Source organism: Hemibagrus wyckioides, linkage group LG02 (assembly GCF_019097595.1).
Source record: "Hemibagrus wyckioides isolate EC202008001 linkage group LG02, SWU_Hwy_1.0, whole genome shotgun sequence".
NCBI lineage: Eukaryota > Metazoa > Chordata > Actinopteri > Siluriformes > Bagridae > Hemibagrus > Hemibagrus wyckioides.
The window spans coordinates 21,694,108-21,709,786 of NC_080711.1; the positions used below are offsets into that span (position 1 = coordinate 21,694,108).

At 36.2% G+C, this 15,679-nt stretch overlaps 5 gene segments (V, D, J or C); all 5 read left to right on the forward strand.

Annotated features, from left to right (window-relative positions):
• Window positions 1-322: 322 nt before the first annotated feature.
• On the forward strand, window positions 323-759 carry LOC131371029 (Ig heavy chain V region 914-like; the record flags this gene model as incomplete). The annotated part of the segment is given in 2 exon segments: window positions 323-368; window positions 458-759. Coding segments are annotated over 2 exon segments (348 nt in total), but the record flags the coding sequence as incomplete, so codon positions are not given.
• A 688-nt stretch (window positions 760-1,447) lies between these two features.
• On the forward strand, window positions 1,448-3,189 carry LOC131364508 (Ig heavy chain V region 914-like). The segment is given in 2 exon segments: window positions 1,448-1,490; window positions 2,837-3,189. Coding segments are annotated over 2 exon segments (396 nt in total).
• A 478-nt stretch (window positions 3,190-3,667) lies between these two features.
• On the forward strand, window positions 3,668-4,138 carry LOC131344497 (immunoglobulin heavy variable 3-74-like; the record flags this gene model as incomplete). The annotated part of the segment is given in 2 exon segments: window positions 3,668-3,751; window positions 3,849-4,138. Coding segments are annotated over 2 exon segments (345 nt in total), but the record flags the coding sequence as incomplete, so codon positions are not given.
• A 651-nt stretch (window positions 4,139-4,789) lies between these two features.
• LOC131342355 (immunoglobulin heavy variable 1-3-like) lies at window positions 4,790-6,065 on the forward strand. The segment is given in 2 exon segments: window positions 4,790-4,841; window positions 4,933-6,065. Coding segments are annotated over 2 exon segments (423 nt in total).
• Window positions 6,066-14,661: 8,596 nt separating this feature from the next.
• LOC131344525 (Ig heavy chain V region 914-like) lies at window positions 14,662-15,241 on the forward strand. The segment is given in 2 exon segments: window positions 14,662-14,737; window positions 14,859-15,241. Coding segments are annotated over 2 exon segments (411 nt in total).
• The last annotated feature ends 438 nt before the right edge of the window (window positions 15,242-15,679 follow it).

Here is a 15,679-nt window from a genome sequence, read left to right on the forward strand (position 1 = left end):
GACATCACACTGCCTGGTCCTTGATTATTGTCCTATAATAACACACCCCCAAATGTTTTACTCCTTACTGAATTTGCTGATAAGGAAAGTGCATTCTATTCACATAAATTCACCTGAGAAAGTCTCTTAATGATCCAAATTTTATAGATTTATAATCACAGGTTAGAGACGTTCATGAGATGAGAGGAGGATTTCCTGTGTAAAGGAATCCATCCCATTCTGACCCTAAGATAAGGAGTGTCTCTATGTAAATGTCTTTCCCTGTTATATATTTAAGCAACAAAGACCAAGTGCTTTTACTTCTTCTGCTTCAACACACACCATGATCTCTACATCCCTACTGCTGCTGCTGCTGGCAGCCGTACACTGTAAGTGTTTTTACATTTGACATGGAATACAGTTTTGGTTCCTTAAAGCTTTTCACTTTTACATCATTAAAATAACTTTTCTTTAACAGGTGTTCACTGTGTTGAGCTGATCCAGACCGGATCCACAGTATTAACTCCTGGTCAGTCACTGACTCTGACCTGTAAAGTGTCTGGATATTCATTAACTGATAGCAGCTACTGTACATACTGGATACGACAACCTGCAGGAAAAACTCTGGAGTGGGTCGGATGTATATGTGGTGATGGTAACACTTACTACAGTGAGAAACTGAAAAGCAGGTTTCAGGTTTCCAGAGACACGTCCAGCAGCACAGTGACATTAACAGGACAGAACATGCAGACTGAAGACACAGCTGTGTATTACTGCGCTCGTGACCCACAGTGAGACAAATAAACAACATCCCTGTACAAAAACTCCTCATCCAGTGTTCATTATAACAGAATGTCCAAAAGACACAACACTGATCTATAGAAGTCAAAATAACACTAAATATACCACAAATGAGAAGAAAGTGTTTCAATCTAGTTATTTTTTAAAGTCAGTAGTGTTGATTTAAAACCATAATATTTTATCTGTAATATTGCTCCACATCATGAACACTATTATAGTCATATCAGTATCCAGAACTTTATCTAGTGTAGTGTCTTTGACTAACAATAATCACCTTGACAAATTAGAATGTGTGATCATGTGTAATGCTCTCACACTTTCTCACATATTGTTTAAATTAAAAATGTGAGAAGTGTGAGGGCATTTTTTCATGACTTCAGAGAGGTAGATTTTTTTCTATTACCATAATCCCAGTATCATCAATCATAGAAAATAGTTGTCAAAGTTGTCAAATCCGTGATGTCTGTTTCTACATATGATCCACTTATCCTCCATCAGATGAATCTCCTCCTCATGATTTAAATACATTTCAGATACATTCTCCTCCCATCATCAGCAGATAAGCAAATCCAAGCATCAGAGCTGGATCTCACTCTATTTATATGATGTGATGGTGTCTGTTAAACTTTGGAGAACAGAGAAGACTCCAGTACAAACAACACACACCATGTTCTCTACATCTCTACTGCTCCTGCTGGCAGCTGCTTCTTGTGAGTGCTTTATCAAATTCATTCATTTACTAGATGAAGAATAAAGGTGCAGCAGATATTGTGTGAGATATCACCATGTGTTTTCCTCCACAGATGTACATGGTGAGGAACTGACTCAGCCTGCTTCCATGACAGTCCAGCCAGGCCAGAGTCTCTCCATCCACTGCAAGGTTTCATATTCAGTTACGAGCTATGCTACAGCTTGGATACGACAACCTGCAGGAAAAGCTCTGGAGTGGATTGGACTCATCAGTCGTGGTGGGGGTACAGCTTACAGTGACAAACTGAAAAATAAGTTCAGCATCTCCAGAGACACTTCTACTAACACAATAACAATTGGAGGACAGAACATGCAGACTGAAGACACAGCTATGTATTACTGCGCTCGACGACACACAGTGAGACAGAATAGTGGATTCCTCTTACGAAAACCTTATGAGACATGTTACACACATCCTCTCAATGCAACTAATCACACTCAGTGTGATGTAAACTCAGTCACACATTCACTTTCTTCTATTGTAATAAAGTTGTAATAGTTTGCAGTGTTTTAAAACACAGTCACACAAAGTTATTTTTAAATAAAAAATAAAACATTAATGAAAGAGTTTATTATCAGTTTATTCTGAACTATTATTAATCCCTTCATTTTACAGGATTTTTAACCAACAGTTGAATCAGTGTTTACTGAGTGGATTCAGGAATAATACAGCATGTTTCCAGCAGTGTGTTGTGTTTAACACACAGTCTGTTCTCACAGTGTGAGGTGCAATAATTGAAACAACTGAAGGAGGCAGCAGAGTTTAACAAATAAAGTGAAAAAAGTGAATCCACAAATTGTATTCTGTATGAGACTCATTCACTATCACTCATTATCAGACAAACATCTGATTATTTTTCACAAATTAGGATTATTGAAATGAAAGCAAAATGATAATTAAATGGTGATAAAATTTTCTTTCCTTTGCAAGTGGGCTCAAAATATATTCTGGTTACATTTGTTAAATCATTTACTTGTTCTTTTGTTTACACAATTTGCTGAAAAATCTTTAAAGAAATTATGAAGACTGCCATAATAACTAGGAAAAAATACATAACCCATTCTGCATGCAAATTTCCCAGTTCCCAGGCAGATATAAATACACTGCATGTACATGGCAGCCTCTGTGTTTAGTTGCGTACAGCAGAGGAATCATGAGCTGGTCTTTTCTTCTTCTTTTGATATCCTTTGTTCCTTGTGAGTAAACATGTCTCTCACATCGTACTCAGATAAATATAGATATTAAATATAAATATAGATATGATAAATATTTCAGTCTGTGTTGAGTCCACTCTCCTCTTTTCAGATGTGTGTTGCATCAGTCTGACCTCGTCTCCTGATGAGGTTAAATCTCCCGGAGCCTCCGTGAAGTTGTCCTGTCAGATTTCTGGCTATGCCCTCACTGACTATGGAACAGTCTGGATCAAGCAAGCTCCAGGAAAAGCCTTCGAGTGGATCGGGATCATATGGGGTGATGGAAGCATAGACTATGGAGCTTCCTTTAAAACTCGTTTCAGCATCTCCAGAGACACAAGCAACAATGTGCTTTACTTAGATATCAGCAGCCTGGTGTCAGAGGACACGGCTGTTTACTACTCTGCAAAGACAGACACAGCTGTACAGCTCAGTGCTAGAGGTGTACAAAAACATCATCAATAAAAATGCAAGGATGATCAAATTAATAAGTAATACATTATTCTCTTTAATATTATTATTAATTTTATATAATTAATGTTTCTATACCTCTAGAAGTCAACACTGCAATATATTATACACACCTAACATTTTTTCTTTATTTTATTTTATTTTGTGCTTAATATAAAGATGTATGTAAATAATATTTGGTGTCTCATGAATTATTACATTGGCAAGATTAACTAAACTAAGCAACACGTCATGTCAGTTTTCATCCACTCCAAAACCTAATAAATAAAAATATACAAATAGATTTTTTTAAAATTAAAAGAGTCACACACCACTTGACACATTTCCCTCAGTAATTACACTGATTAGTGCATCTTTATCTTGAGTCTCAGGATTTATTGCCTCTATAGTGGTCATGGACACACCCTATTCAAATAGATTCAGGTATAAACAGCATGTTCGTGGATGGTCTGGTCATCAGTGTGCTCTTTGATAACACTTATACATTTTAAAATTGTGTGTATGCGAACTGTGAGAATGATTTTAGGATACTGTATTTTATTTGCGCTAATATCATGTACGTTTCACATGATCCTCACTAGGAAATTTAAATATTTCTCAGTACTGTTTCTCTCAGCAATATAACATTTAATTCATAACTCCCTTCTTTTCAGATTCTTATGGACAGTCCCTGACCTCATCTGCTTCTGTGGTGAAGAAACCAGGAGAATCGGTCACTCTGTCCTGCACCGTGTCTGGACTCTCCCTTAGCTGGCTGCACTGGATCCGTCAGAAACCAGGACAAGGACTGGAATGGATCGGGCGTATTGACAGTGGCACTAGCACTGCATTCGCTCAGTCACTGCAGGGCCAGTTCTCCATCACTAAATACACCAGTAAAAATATGCTGTACCTAGAAGTGAAGAGTCTGAAAGCTGAAGACACGGCAGTTTATTACTGTGCACGAGAGTCACACTGACACAACAGACTCCAGAGCTCTACAAAAACTTACACAAGCACGTCCTCATGAGCTGTAAATATTCCCTCAGCAGGAAGCTGCAGAGACATTTATTATAAAGAACATCATCCATTCACACTCAGCACTCAGATCTTCCTCTTTATTCCAATCTTTTTTAGCAGTTATTAATATTAATAATAATTCCCATGTTATGTATCACATTTACATTATGATGTCTTTACTTATTTGACTCGAGGCAAATCAGCTCTAGGACAATGATTCTGATGACTAGTTGTGACTATATACTGTACTATTCATGCTTTTACTCTTACTTACTTATTTGTGATGCCAGCTGCAGGAACACTACATGTAAATGGTTAATTCCTGAATTTAGAAACACAGAGTCTGTTTAGCAGCACAGAATCTGACGAGAGATTAAACGGAATGTACATGTTTTCTGCAGCATCATTACTACAAACTCCTAAATATAAAAGTCATCTGTAGGGGGCAGCAGCACATTTGTTTTCAAGAAGGATTTATGAAACTATGAAATCTAACAGCTGAAGGATGTTTATGCAAATTTACCCTGCTATATAAAAAATCAGCCTCTTGCTCACCAGACGTTTGTGTCACACGACTGAATCAAAGAGCTTGATGATGGAGCTGAGGGTCACTCAGTACTACATCTTTGTTATAATGTTAACCAAAGGTACCTGAGACTTCTTTACTGTATATTTCTTCCCTCAGAATATCTTGACTGTGTTGATGATGATCTTTGATTGTTATGTTTTATCTGCTAGGTGTCAGCAGTGATGAGATCAGACTGGACCAGTCTCCTGCTGTGGTAAAGAGACCTGGAGAAACTGTGAAGATCTCTTGTAAGATACATGGCTTTGATATGACAAGCTACTACATGGAGTGGATACGACAGAAACCAGGGAAAGCTCTGGAATGGCTTGGCCAGATGAATGCTGGTAATAATCAAGCAATATATGCAGAATCTGTGAAGAACCAGCTCACCTTAACAGAAGACGTCTCAGCAAGCACACAGTACTTAGAGGCCAAGAGTCTGAGGACAGAGGACACTGCAGTTTATTACTGCGCCCGAAGAGCCACAGTGACTGGAGCTGAGGAAGCAGCTGTACTAAAACCAGACTCACATTGTAACTGATCTAACTGAAGTTTGTTTGTAATTCATACACTGATGAAAACAGTCTGCATCTATTTCCTGCTCTAATTATCCATAGATGTATCTGGATATAACCCTAAAATGGGTGTGGCTTAATGTAGAATTTTTTTCTCACTTCTACTGAACTAAAACGTTCTTTTCTTTAGAATTCAAAACACATGACCTAGAACCTTCTCAGCTACTTCTCTCTGGATGCACCAGTTAAAGATCCTTTCAGGTCGTTGTGTCAACCTTCTCTTTTTCTGTGTTTTAGAATGGTTCAGTGTCATTTATTGTGATGGGGATATTTATCAGAATCATTCATTTAAAGACAAGTTTGTCATCTCTCGAGACACTGTGACCTTACGGGGACAGAACATGCAGACTGAAGACACAGCTGTGTATTACTGCACTCGTTACACACAGAGACACGACAAGCTGCAGTGCTGCACAAAAACCTCATCACAATTCACTTCTTTAATTAAATAAAAACTACATTTTACCTAGTAACTAATCCCCACATTACAAAGCCTAATGCTTAAATGCTTATTTAACCAATAACTAATACAAAAGTTTACTCACTGTAAAAAATAAAATGTTGAGAAAAAATTAAAAAACAAGGCAACTTGCTGCAGTAAGACCTTTGAGTTGTCTTAACAACTATTTTATAGTTCTACGGAGTAACAATACTTTGTTTAGCCAACCTAAATTTCTTTTCTCATGCAATGTTGATCGTCTTATTTTGCTAATAAAGACATTTTTGTCGCAGCGACTGAAACAACAATTACTGTTCTTGAGTCAATTTATTTATTTCGCTGTTTACTGGATGAAATTTTTTCAAAAAAATAAGGTATTACTAGTCGGCATATTATCCTTTTAAAAATTTTTTTAAGCCTACTTACAAATGACAAACATGAACTTATTACTTATTTCAGTTGGAAGCAACAAATAAACAACCTTTTTTTTTATCATGCAACGAGTACACAATCAGGGTATCTGCAGGTTTCTAAGAGTTAGATTTAAGACATTTTAAGACCTTTTTAATACCGTGCAGTATGAAATTTAAGACGAATTTTGTAGAAATAAAATAAAACATCACACAATAAAGCCAATTACCTTAACACACAGTTTATTGATATACAGAAAGAGTAAAACAAAAATAAATTGCAAAACATTGCCTTTATACTGACTAATCATTGACTGCCTGAGCCTATAAAGATTTTAAACAAACACTGCACAGCAGTAACATGAGGCATGTACACTGAACGTCATTAACCTGAACATTTGGTTTTTACTGCAGTGATCTCAGGTCTTTGCCCTTTGTCTCCAACTCTGTCTCAATTTGCTGTAATTCACTTGTTTTTTCTTTATATCTCTTCCTCAGTGTGTTTACAATTAGCACACCATTAGCAATTAACACACAATTAGCTGTGTGCCAAACTGCTCATGATGCTCCAGTTGCAGGAGTTCTAAAAACCTCCAACTGAAATTTGGTCCATCCATAGAAACAGAGAGAAGCTTTTTCATGTCCAACTGCAATGCACTTTTTTTTAAAAAAAAAAAACCTTACATTTATGTGTATGTGAAGAATGTGCTAATAGTATTTTTTCCCCAAAATGATTTACATTTCTCAGACATCAAATAAAACTTTTTTTTTTTTTTAAATTAAAAATAGAATAGATCATGTTAATAAAACAACCAAAGTTAAAAATATTTTATATAGCTCTGTTTATAAGAGTTCTGCTGGAGCAGAAGTCGCGGTGTTTGAACTGAAAGCTGATGCAGACGCCGGTGTTTGGGATGCAGCAGCGCTCTGCTCTGTGGAAGGTTTAATGATGTGGGCGTGACGGAGCAGAACTGAGAAATACCAGGTGTTTTCCGACAGGTTTCTGCAGCCGCTTTGTGTTTTTCACACTGCATGTGGGTCTCCAAAGCTTTCATCCACATTGCATCCATATTATGGAATTTAAGACTTTTTAAGGACGCGTGGACACCCTGACAATACACAAAAGTGTGTAAATGTTTTCAGATGAAAAAGCACTGCAAATAAATAAACAACAAAAATAAAAACACAATTTTGAAGTTTTACAACATAATCAAATTAAACATTTTAACCAGCTAATCAAGGTCTTCATGATCACAAGAATCTTCCAGACAGGTTGGAGCTAAACTCTGCAGGACACTGGCCATGCAGGAGCAGGTTTGGACATCCCTGCTTTAAACCACTTAAAGTCTTTGATAAATACTTCACATTTCTTGAACAGCTTGCTCGAGTTCTCTCGAAAAACAAAGGCAGGCCCTCCAAAGCAGCCATCCTTCTGTGATGAACAATTTCTGTCGTCTTCAAAAACATACAAAGGAAACAACAAAATAGTCAAAGTATGAAAACTGAGTTATCACCAGCCAAATTAACATAAATCAAACTGTAAAAACAACATTTAAATACTGAAACTTAACTTGCCCTTTCATCCAGTCTTTCCAGTAACTCTCCTATTTCATGTCCAAAAGCTCCTTTTCTGGCTCCTTTTCTGTATAGTTTCAGAAGGTTTGGTGTGTACTTGTCAATGGCTGCCATGAAGACTCCCAGAAGGTCTTTGTTGGTGATGCGGAAATATTCCTCACAGATCTGTTTATAACAAACAATTCAATCATATTAACAGTAATTAAATTTTCTGTAATTAATACTGAGTATATATTACATACTGTGATCTTATCTCATTACCTGTTCTTGGAAGAAGAGTGCAGGCTACCTCTCCTGAACCTCTACAACTATTGGCTGCTCTTGGACCATTTCTTTTCTTCTAAGGGAAAAGTTAGTTTCTCTGCATGACAGATGATTTTTAAGGTGAATGAAAAACCTTTTCTCAGTACAAATCTTTCGGAATTCACATTCTCTCGGTGTCAGTGTTGTGGTGTGATTTAGAAACTGTAAGTGGGATCTTAAAGAACCTGCAGTATTAAAGGCACAAACACACTCTGTATAAAGGCAAGGCCAGTTGGAAAGATGCAGCTGATAGTGCTTCAGAAGAACATCTTCGCTTGAAGTGCTGAATTTGCAGTTTTTACACTGCATTAAGTCTTTAGATCATTCTGCAAAATAGAAAATAATCAGTTAATCTAATATTGTTAAATCACAACCTTATATTAATTAAAATTATTACAAAAATATAGTTAAAAATCCATGCATTTAAAAGCTTAGATCATTTTTCAAGTTCATGCCCCGATATTTTAAATGATACATGAACCTTTACAGACCAAACATGTACATGGGAGCAGACAATGACAAAGAAATGTCTGTTAAAGTTTTTTTTTAAGAATAAATAAATATATATATATATATATATATATATATATATATATATATATATATATATAACTAACAATTAAAGACTTGATTTGCTTAAAGGAAACTATCTAAAATATCCACCTTTCAAATATATACCTTTCATGAGCTAATCCATGTCTAACCAGTGACTAAGTATCAAAAATGTTTGGCTTCAAGTCGTTTTAGTATTTACATCCAACGTTTTTAACTTTAAACGGTAAAGAAACGCTGTTTCAGTGATATTTTTCACTGCACCGTCATATGAGTTTGGACTTAAAAACCAGAGGCGGCTGGTCAATAGGGGGCGCTGGGGCACCGCCCCCTTAAAGTTAGCCAGAGAAGAATGCTGCTTTAACACAATAACAATAATTATATATTTTAATAACGAAATAAAATCAGTTAGTCGTACTATTCCACTGTTAGTCATATTATTAATAATTTAAAATAAAAAAATCAAACTGTATTTCGTTCGTGTGTGTGTGTGTGTGTGTGCGCACGCGCACGGCACCGGACACACGAGTGTGTAAGTAGGTTTCAAACTTTTGAAAAGGCTGATTGTCATGTTTCATATTGTCCCCGCCCACTTTTGTTGTTAGCGAATCAATATTGTTTTTATATATTTGGCCTCATGTGATTGGACCATTCTCAACGAGTCTCATTACCGCTCAACAGATACTGACAGTACTAACGAGGCAGGTACTGAGTAACGTGGAAGCAGGCGAGAAAAAAATTCGGTTATATCTTTACACAAGACTCTCGGATGAAGAAAAGAAAAGAATCACGCAGGTTGGACCACATCGACTCAATTTGTAAATTCAGCAGCAGTCAGATGTTCACGGTCGAGCTTACACACTGTCAATGGAAAAGAGACTAGTGATTGAGATGACTGACTTTTAACCAGAAGGTCATTGAGAAATTTGCAAGCCAGAAAGAAAGAAAAGCAAAGTTTATTTTCAAAAAGTGCCACTGGTCTGTGATTAGGCAACTTTCAAATTTGTTGCAACTATCCACGGCAGTAGCATATATTACTCCAGTGCAGTTCAGGGTTCACCATCTGCAGAGACAACAGTAAGAAGCAGGTGTATCTGCAGATGAACAGCATGAGGACAGAAGACACTGCAGTTTATTCTCAGAAGCACTGGATTCATGGAGGTAAAACAAACCAAATAAAAATAAAATTGTCTCGGACTTACGTGTGACCACATGTTGACTTTTACTGCATGTGGATTATTATGAATACTGTCTGGACATCTCATTCAAACTTTCATCTAAGTCTATTGGAATAATTTGCAGCATTTTAAAACACACTCACACAAAGTCATTTTTAAATAAAAACAGAAAACATTATTTAAAAAGTGTTCATTTTGAACCATTATTAATCCCATCATAACCAATATTTGAAATCAGTGTTTAATGAGTGTATTGGGAAATATCTGAAGGAGGCAGCAGAGCTCAACAAATTAAGTAGAAAAAAGGTGAATCCACAAACTGCATTCTGTATTCAGTATCACTCATTATCACACAAATATCTGTTTGCATAATTTATGATCTGGGTTGTTAAACACAGGTTGGACAAATGAAAACACTATCATTTATGTGACTACATCATCCTTTGGTTGTGAGGTTTCTCAGTAACATGACAAGATGTGTTTCATAATGCTGTTATAACACAAGTTTCCACATTAAACATAACTATTAATGAATAAATATAAAAATTTCTTGTTCTTATTTTGCAAACAGGTCTTTTGTGCCTCTAGAGGGCAGTCTGTACAAACTCAACCATCTCAATGTGTTTCCATCTGTACATTTGGGCAATCTCTCTTTTCACATTCTGTTATGACTCCAGCATCATGACACTCAGATTAAACTCACTTACATAAAGTCTCTTACTGACTTGTTTTGTATTGATCAGTAAATAAGGTTCTTAGTTATAGAAACACTGATTTCTGTGGAAAATTCATATGAAGTCAAACAAGCGAGACAATCGATTGTCTAATTTTATACAAATAAACACCTCATTAAACTTTTAATTAATTTATAGCTTACACATGTCAATTTTCATAATCCCAGGATCCTCAAGCATACAGTACATAATAATTCTTATGATATATTTAATATTTATTCCTTGTTGCCTATTTCACTGAGACTTTGAGAGGAAATTAAAGTATTTGATGAAGCTTCGATTCCATTATAATTCGATTCCCACATATCCTCCATCAGATGAATCTCCTCCTCATGATTTAAATACATTTCAGATACATTCTCCTCCCATCATCAGCAAATCCAAGCGTCAGAGTTGGATCTCACTCTATTTATATGATGTGATGGTGTCTGTTAAACTTTGGAGAACAGAGAAGACTCCAGTACAAACAACACACACCATGTTCTCTACATCTCTACTGCTCCTGCTGGCAGCTGCTTCTTGTGAGTGCTTTATCAAATTCATTCATTTACTAGATGAAGAATAAAGGTGCAGCAGATATTGTGTGAGATATCACCATGTGTTTTCCTCCACAGATGTACATGGTGAGGAACTGACTCAGCCTGCTTCCATGACAGTCCAGCCAGGCCAGAGTCTCTCCATCCACTGCAAGGTTTCATATTCAGTTACGGGCTATCATACAGCTTGGATCCGACAACCTGCAGGAAAAGCTCTGGAGTGGGTCTCACTTATGCATTATAGTGGTAACACTTACTACAGTGAGAAACTGAAAAGCAGGTTTCAGGTTTCCAGAGACACGTCCAGCAACACAGTGACATTAACAGGGCAGAACATGCAGACTGAAGACACAGCTGTGTATTACTGCGCTCGGGAACCACAGTGAGACAGATAAACAACATCCCTGTACAAAAACTCCTCATCCAGTGTTCATTACAATAGAATGTCCACAATACTGATCTATCCAATTCTCACAAATAATAATAATAATAATAATAATAATAATAATAAGTAGAAGAAAAAGAAATCACACAGATGAGATCAAAGAGTTTTAAATTAATACATTTTTAAAAATATTTATATTCTTTTAACATTTCCACTCAGCTCCCCTAAAAATTCTGCAATTCTCCATAAACTGTAGACAAATTGGTGATCTTCTCAGTCCCCTTTAAATTTCATATGGAAACTCCGGCAGTCTTGGGCTCCTCCCCGTCTTTCAGCACGTTCTTCAATCCGCAGACTGCGGCATCACAGAGTGAGGATCAGAGGACAAGTGTGTGTGTGTGAGAGAGAGAGAGAGAGAGAGATCAGGAAGACTCATATTTGGCTTGTTCAATACTCAAAGTTGATACTTAATACTCAAAAACACATCTATGCAATACAGTGGAATACTGCAATTAGTTTACCATTCTACTCTGTTAGTCAAACCTTTATTTTATTTTACTTTTTTATTTATTTTTTATTTTTTACTATTATACTATCATTGGGGGCTGAGCCCCCCTAAAATGGAAATCCTAGAATTGCCCCTGAACATTGCTGTAAATAATAAGCATTTTTATAATCAAATCAACAGTCTCCTGCTGTGGTAAAGAGACCTGGATCTCTTGTAAGATAAGTGGATATTCAATGACAAGCCACAGCATAAACTGGATACGACAGAAACCAGGGAAAACTCTGGAATGGCTTGGCCGGATGAGTACAGGCAATAATCAAGCAATATATGCAGAGTCTGTGAAGAACCAGCTCACCTTTACAGAAGACGTCTCAGCAAGTACACACTCCTGTTTCAATTAAATTAAAATACAATTTTTCAATTAAAAATACAATTCTTCTTCAGAATTTAAAAACACCTGATCTAGAATCTTCTCAGCTATTTCTCTCTGGATTCATCAGTTAAAGCCTCTAGAGGGCAGACTATACCAGAATGAACATCATGTTCTATTGAACGGTTTGATTATAATGTTAAATGTAGTTCATACTGTTCAGAAAACACTGCAGTATTTCACCATGTGAGGGTCAAATATAACATGAGCATCATTTCTGTGTTAATGAATTATTTTCCACATTAAATTGATATTGAGACAAAACAGTGTGTGAGTGTGATTAACAGCTGCAGAGCTGCACTCAACACAGCCTCTCTGGAATGTTTATGCAAATCTGCATCTCCTCTTGTAATATTAGAGACAACAATAAAGAGCAGGTGTATCTGCAGATGACCAGCATGAGGACAGAAAACACTGCTACACACCACAATGATACTTCCGCTTGAACATTAATGCAAAAACACATACTTACTACAATCAATACAATAAAAACAATAAATAATATTGATGACAATCCTGTCTGCAGCACAGGAGCATCATGGACAATTTAACAGTCAGTATCTGATTACAAACTGAATTGATTAGGCTCATGTTCATTTCACTTTAACGCACAGCTATCAATATCTGACATTCACTGTGAGAGGAAATCACACTTATAGCAAGGTTTTACAAATCTTCAGACAGACTGACTGTTTGTTGAATTCACTCCTTACCCAAGATTTTTACAGGAACATAACTGAACCTGTATTACACATTCATTATAAACAGTTTCATGCATGGTTTCTTAACACTGATGTTAACTGCACCGTCACTGATGTTTCTGCAAAAATGTTTAAAAATTCATTTGAACAGTTGTGCAAATTATGTTCCATTTTTCCTGACAGTCAAACTGAAAAAGTTTACTCAACCTTTGGTCTTGAACTGTATACTGTATATTTAACCTGCACACACATTAGAAATGTTTAAACATTATACTTTTCTTTAAGCTTTAAGGCCTGTGTTGGTCGCTCTTTCTTTATTCACACAACATCTACCCAACATTTTGAGGTTTAAAGGACTGAAGGTGTGTCATAAATATGAGAACATGTTCTCCTGGGATTTACATCAAAGTCATAAACTCTAACTACAGCATTGTTATGAAGCTAAGACATTACAGCTCCATTGTATCAGTGTCTCATTAAACCAGGCTGCTTCATCCACACAGCTTGATCAACTACATTAAATAAATAGTAAGTAACTAATATTTTGTGAATGTGTATGTTTTTACATTTGCAGGCAATGCCTCATGTCTTCTGAAAGCCTAAACACTTACATGCAAATCAAACCCCTTTATAAATGATTAGAGGTGTTCTCAGGAGAAGTGAGGTTCTGGGTTCAGGTTCTGCTCAAACCATGTTCTTTACACTTCTACTCCTGCTGTTAACAGCTACATCTGGTAAGTGTGTTGAGAATTTTGGAGAGATGCAGATCATCGTGTACATTTTTCCTGTTGATAGATTTCACCTGAATAATTGCATGATTGTTGTTCACAGGTATTAAATGTATTGAACTGGTAAAGTCTGCAGTCATGCTGGTTAAGCCTGGAGAATCATTTTCAGTCCCCTATCAGATCAAGTGATACTTCCAGTGTCTCATTAGTGTCTCATCAGTGTCTCATTAAACCAGGCTGCTTCATCCACACAGCTTGATCAATTACATAGTAAATAAATAGTAAGTAACTAATAATTTGTGAATGTGTATGTTTTTACATATTCGGGAAATGCCTCATGTCTTCCTAAAGCCTAAACACTTACATGCAAATCAAAGCAGTTAACTGGACTGCAAAGTTATAAGTGTTTTATAGAAACTATTCACTTCATGCAGTTGTGGTAGTTTCATGTAAATGTGTGCAATACGTGTCATAATTATATAATAATTATTATACTATTAATTTTTATAATTATATAAGTATTAAAAGGATTAATAGAAAACACTGCGTCCTAAAGAGTATTATAGCAGAAAAAAAATATTGATTTCAAATCTGTGAATCTGGAGACTCTATATATGCTTTGGTTCGATCAGGTGTGTATAGAGTAGGGAAAACTCCAAACTGTTGAATAAAGTGAACAGAGACAACAAGTCCTCTTCTGTGCATGTGAATAAAAGAGTATGACGCTTATGATTAAAACATAATGTGAGAAATTTGCATGTTAGTCTGAGTCTCCTCCCTTTTTCACATCAAGTCTGAAGAACAGAGACATAATAAAAAGCTCTGTGAACTGTGGAGATCCAAGATCAGTAGCCGTAGCTGGTGGAAATCCAATCACCATGAGCTCCATCTGTCTCCTGCTGTTTCTGACAGCTGTGTCCTGTAAGTGCAGTTCTCACTCACTGAAATGACTTTTCTGTTTCATTCTGCATCTCTTACAGATATGAAAAAGTATTGACTGTGTTATAAAATACAGCATTTGATCTTGTGTTGCTCTTTACAGGTGTGGATTCAGTTGAATTTACTCAGTCAGATAATATAGTGGTACGACCTGGAGAGGTGTTTACCATCTCCTGTAAATTCTCTGGGTTTTCAATATCCAGCTACTGTCCGAATTGGATTCGACAAACACCATCCAAGACTTTGGAACATATTGGATATGTGTGTAGCAGCAGCTCGAATGTAAAGGACTCACTCAAGAACAAAATCAGTTTCTCTGCAGACGTCTCCAGCAGCACAGTGTTTTTAAAGGGACAAAACTTTCAGACGGAGGACACAGCTGTGTATTACTGCACACGAGAGCCACAGTCATTCAGAGTACTGGTGCAGCTGTACAAAAACCAGGGTCATACTGTGTGGAGCTCCCTTTAGTCTGCATTTAGACATATCCTACAAATAACATTGGACAAAGACCTGACTGAATATTGAATATTGTATTTTAGACCTTTGTGTGGTTGCTTAATTTAACAGGAAATAAAATAAAATTGATGAATTTCTGTATATCCGAACACATACAGTATAGATCCTGCACAAGTGATAATAACATTCTACTTAACTCACAGTCATTCTACTAAATTTAAGTTTGTAGTTTATTTATAATAAATGGCCTGTAATAGATTCTATATTCTTATTTCTGGTATAAATAAATATGAAAACTACAGATTTTCCTTTCCTGAAGTATATTTCTCTTTTGCATGTCTCTCAACTTCAATTAAAGTTTTAGATTTTCAAGGTTTTATTCTGTTTATGGTGCAGAAGATAATCGCAGACAATCGCAGACATTTGACATCCAGTATCAGATTACATACTGATCTGACCATATAA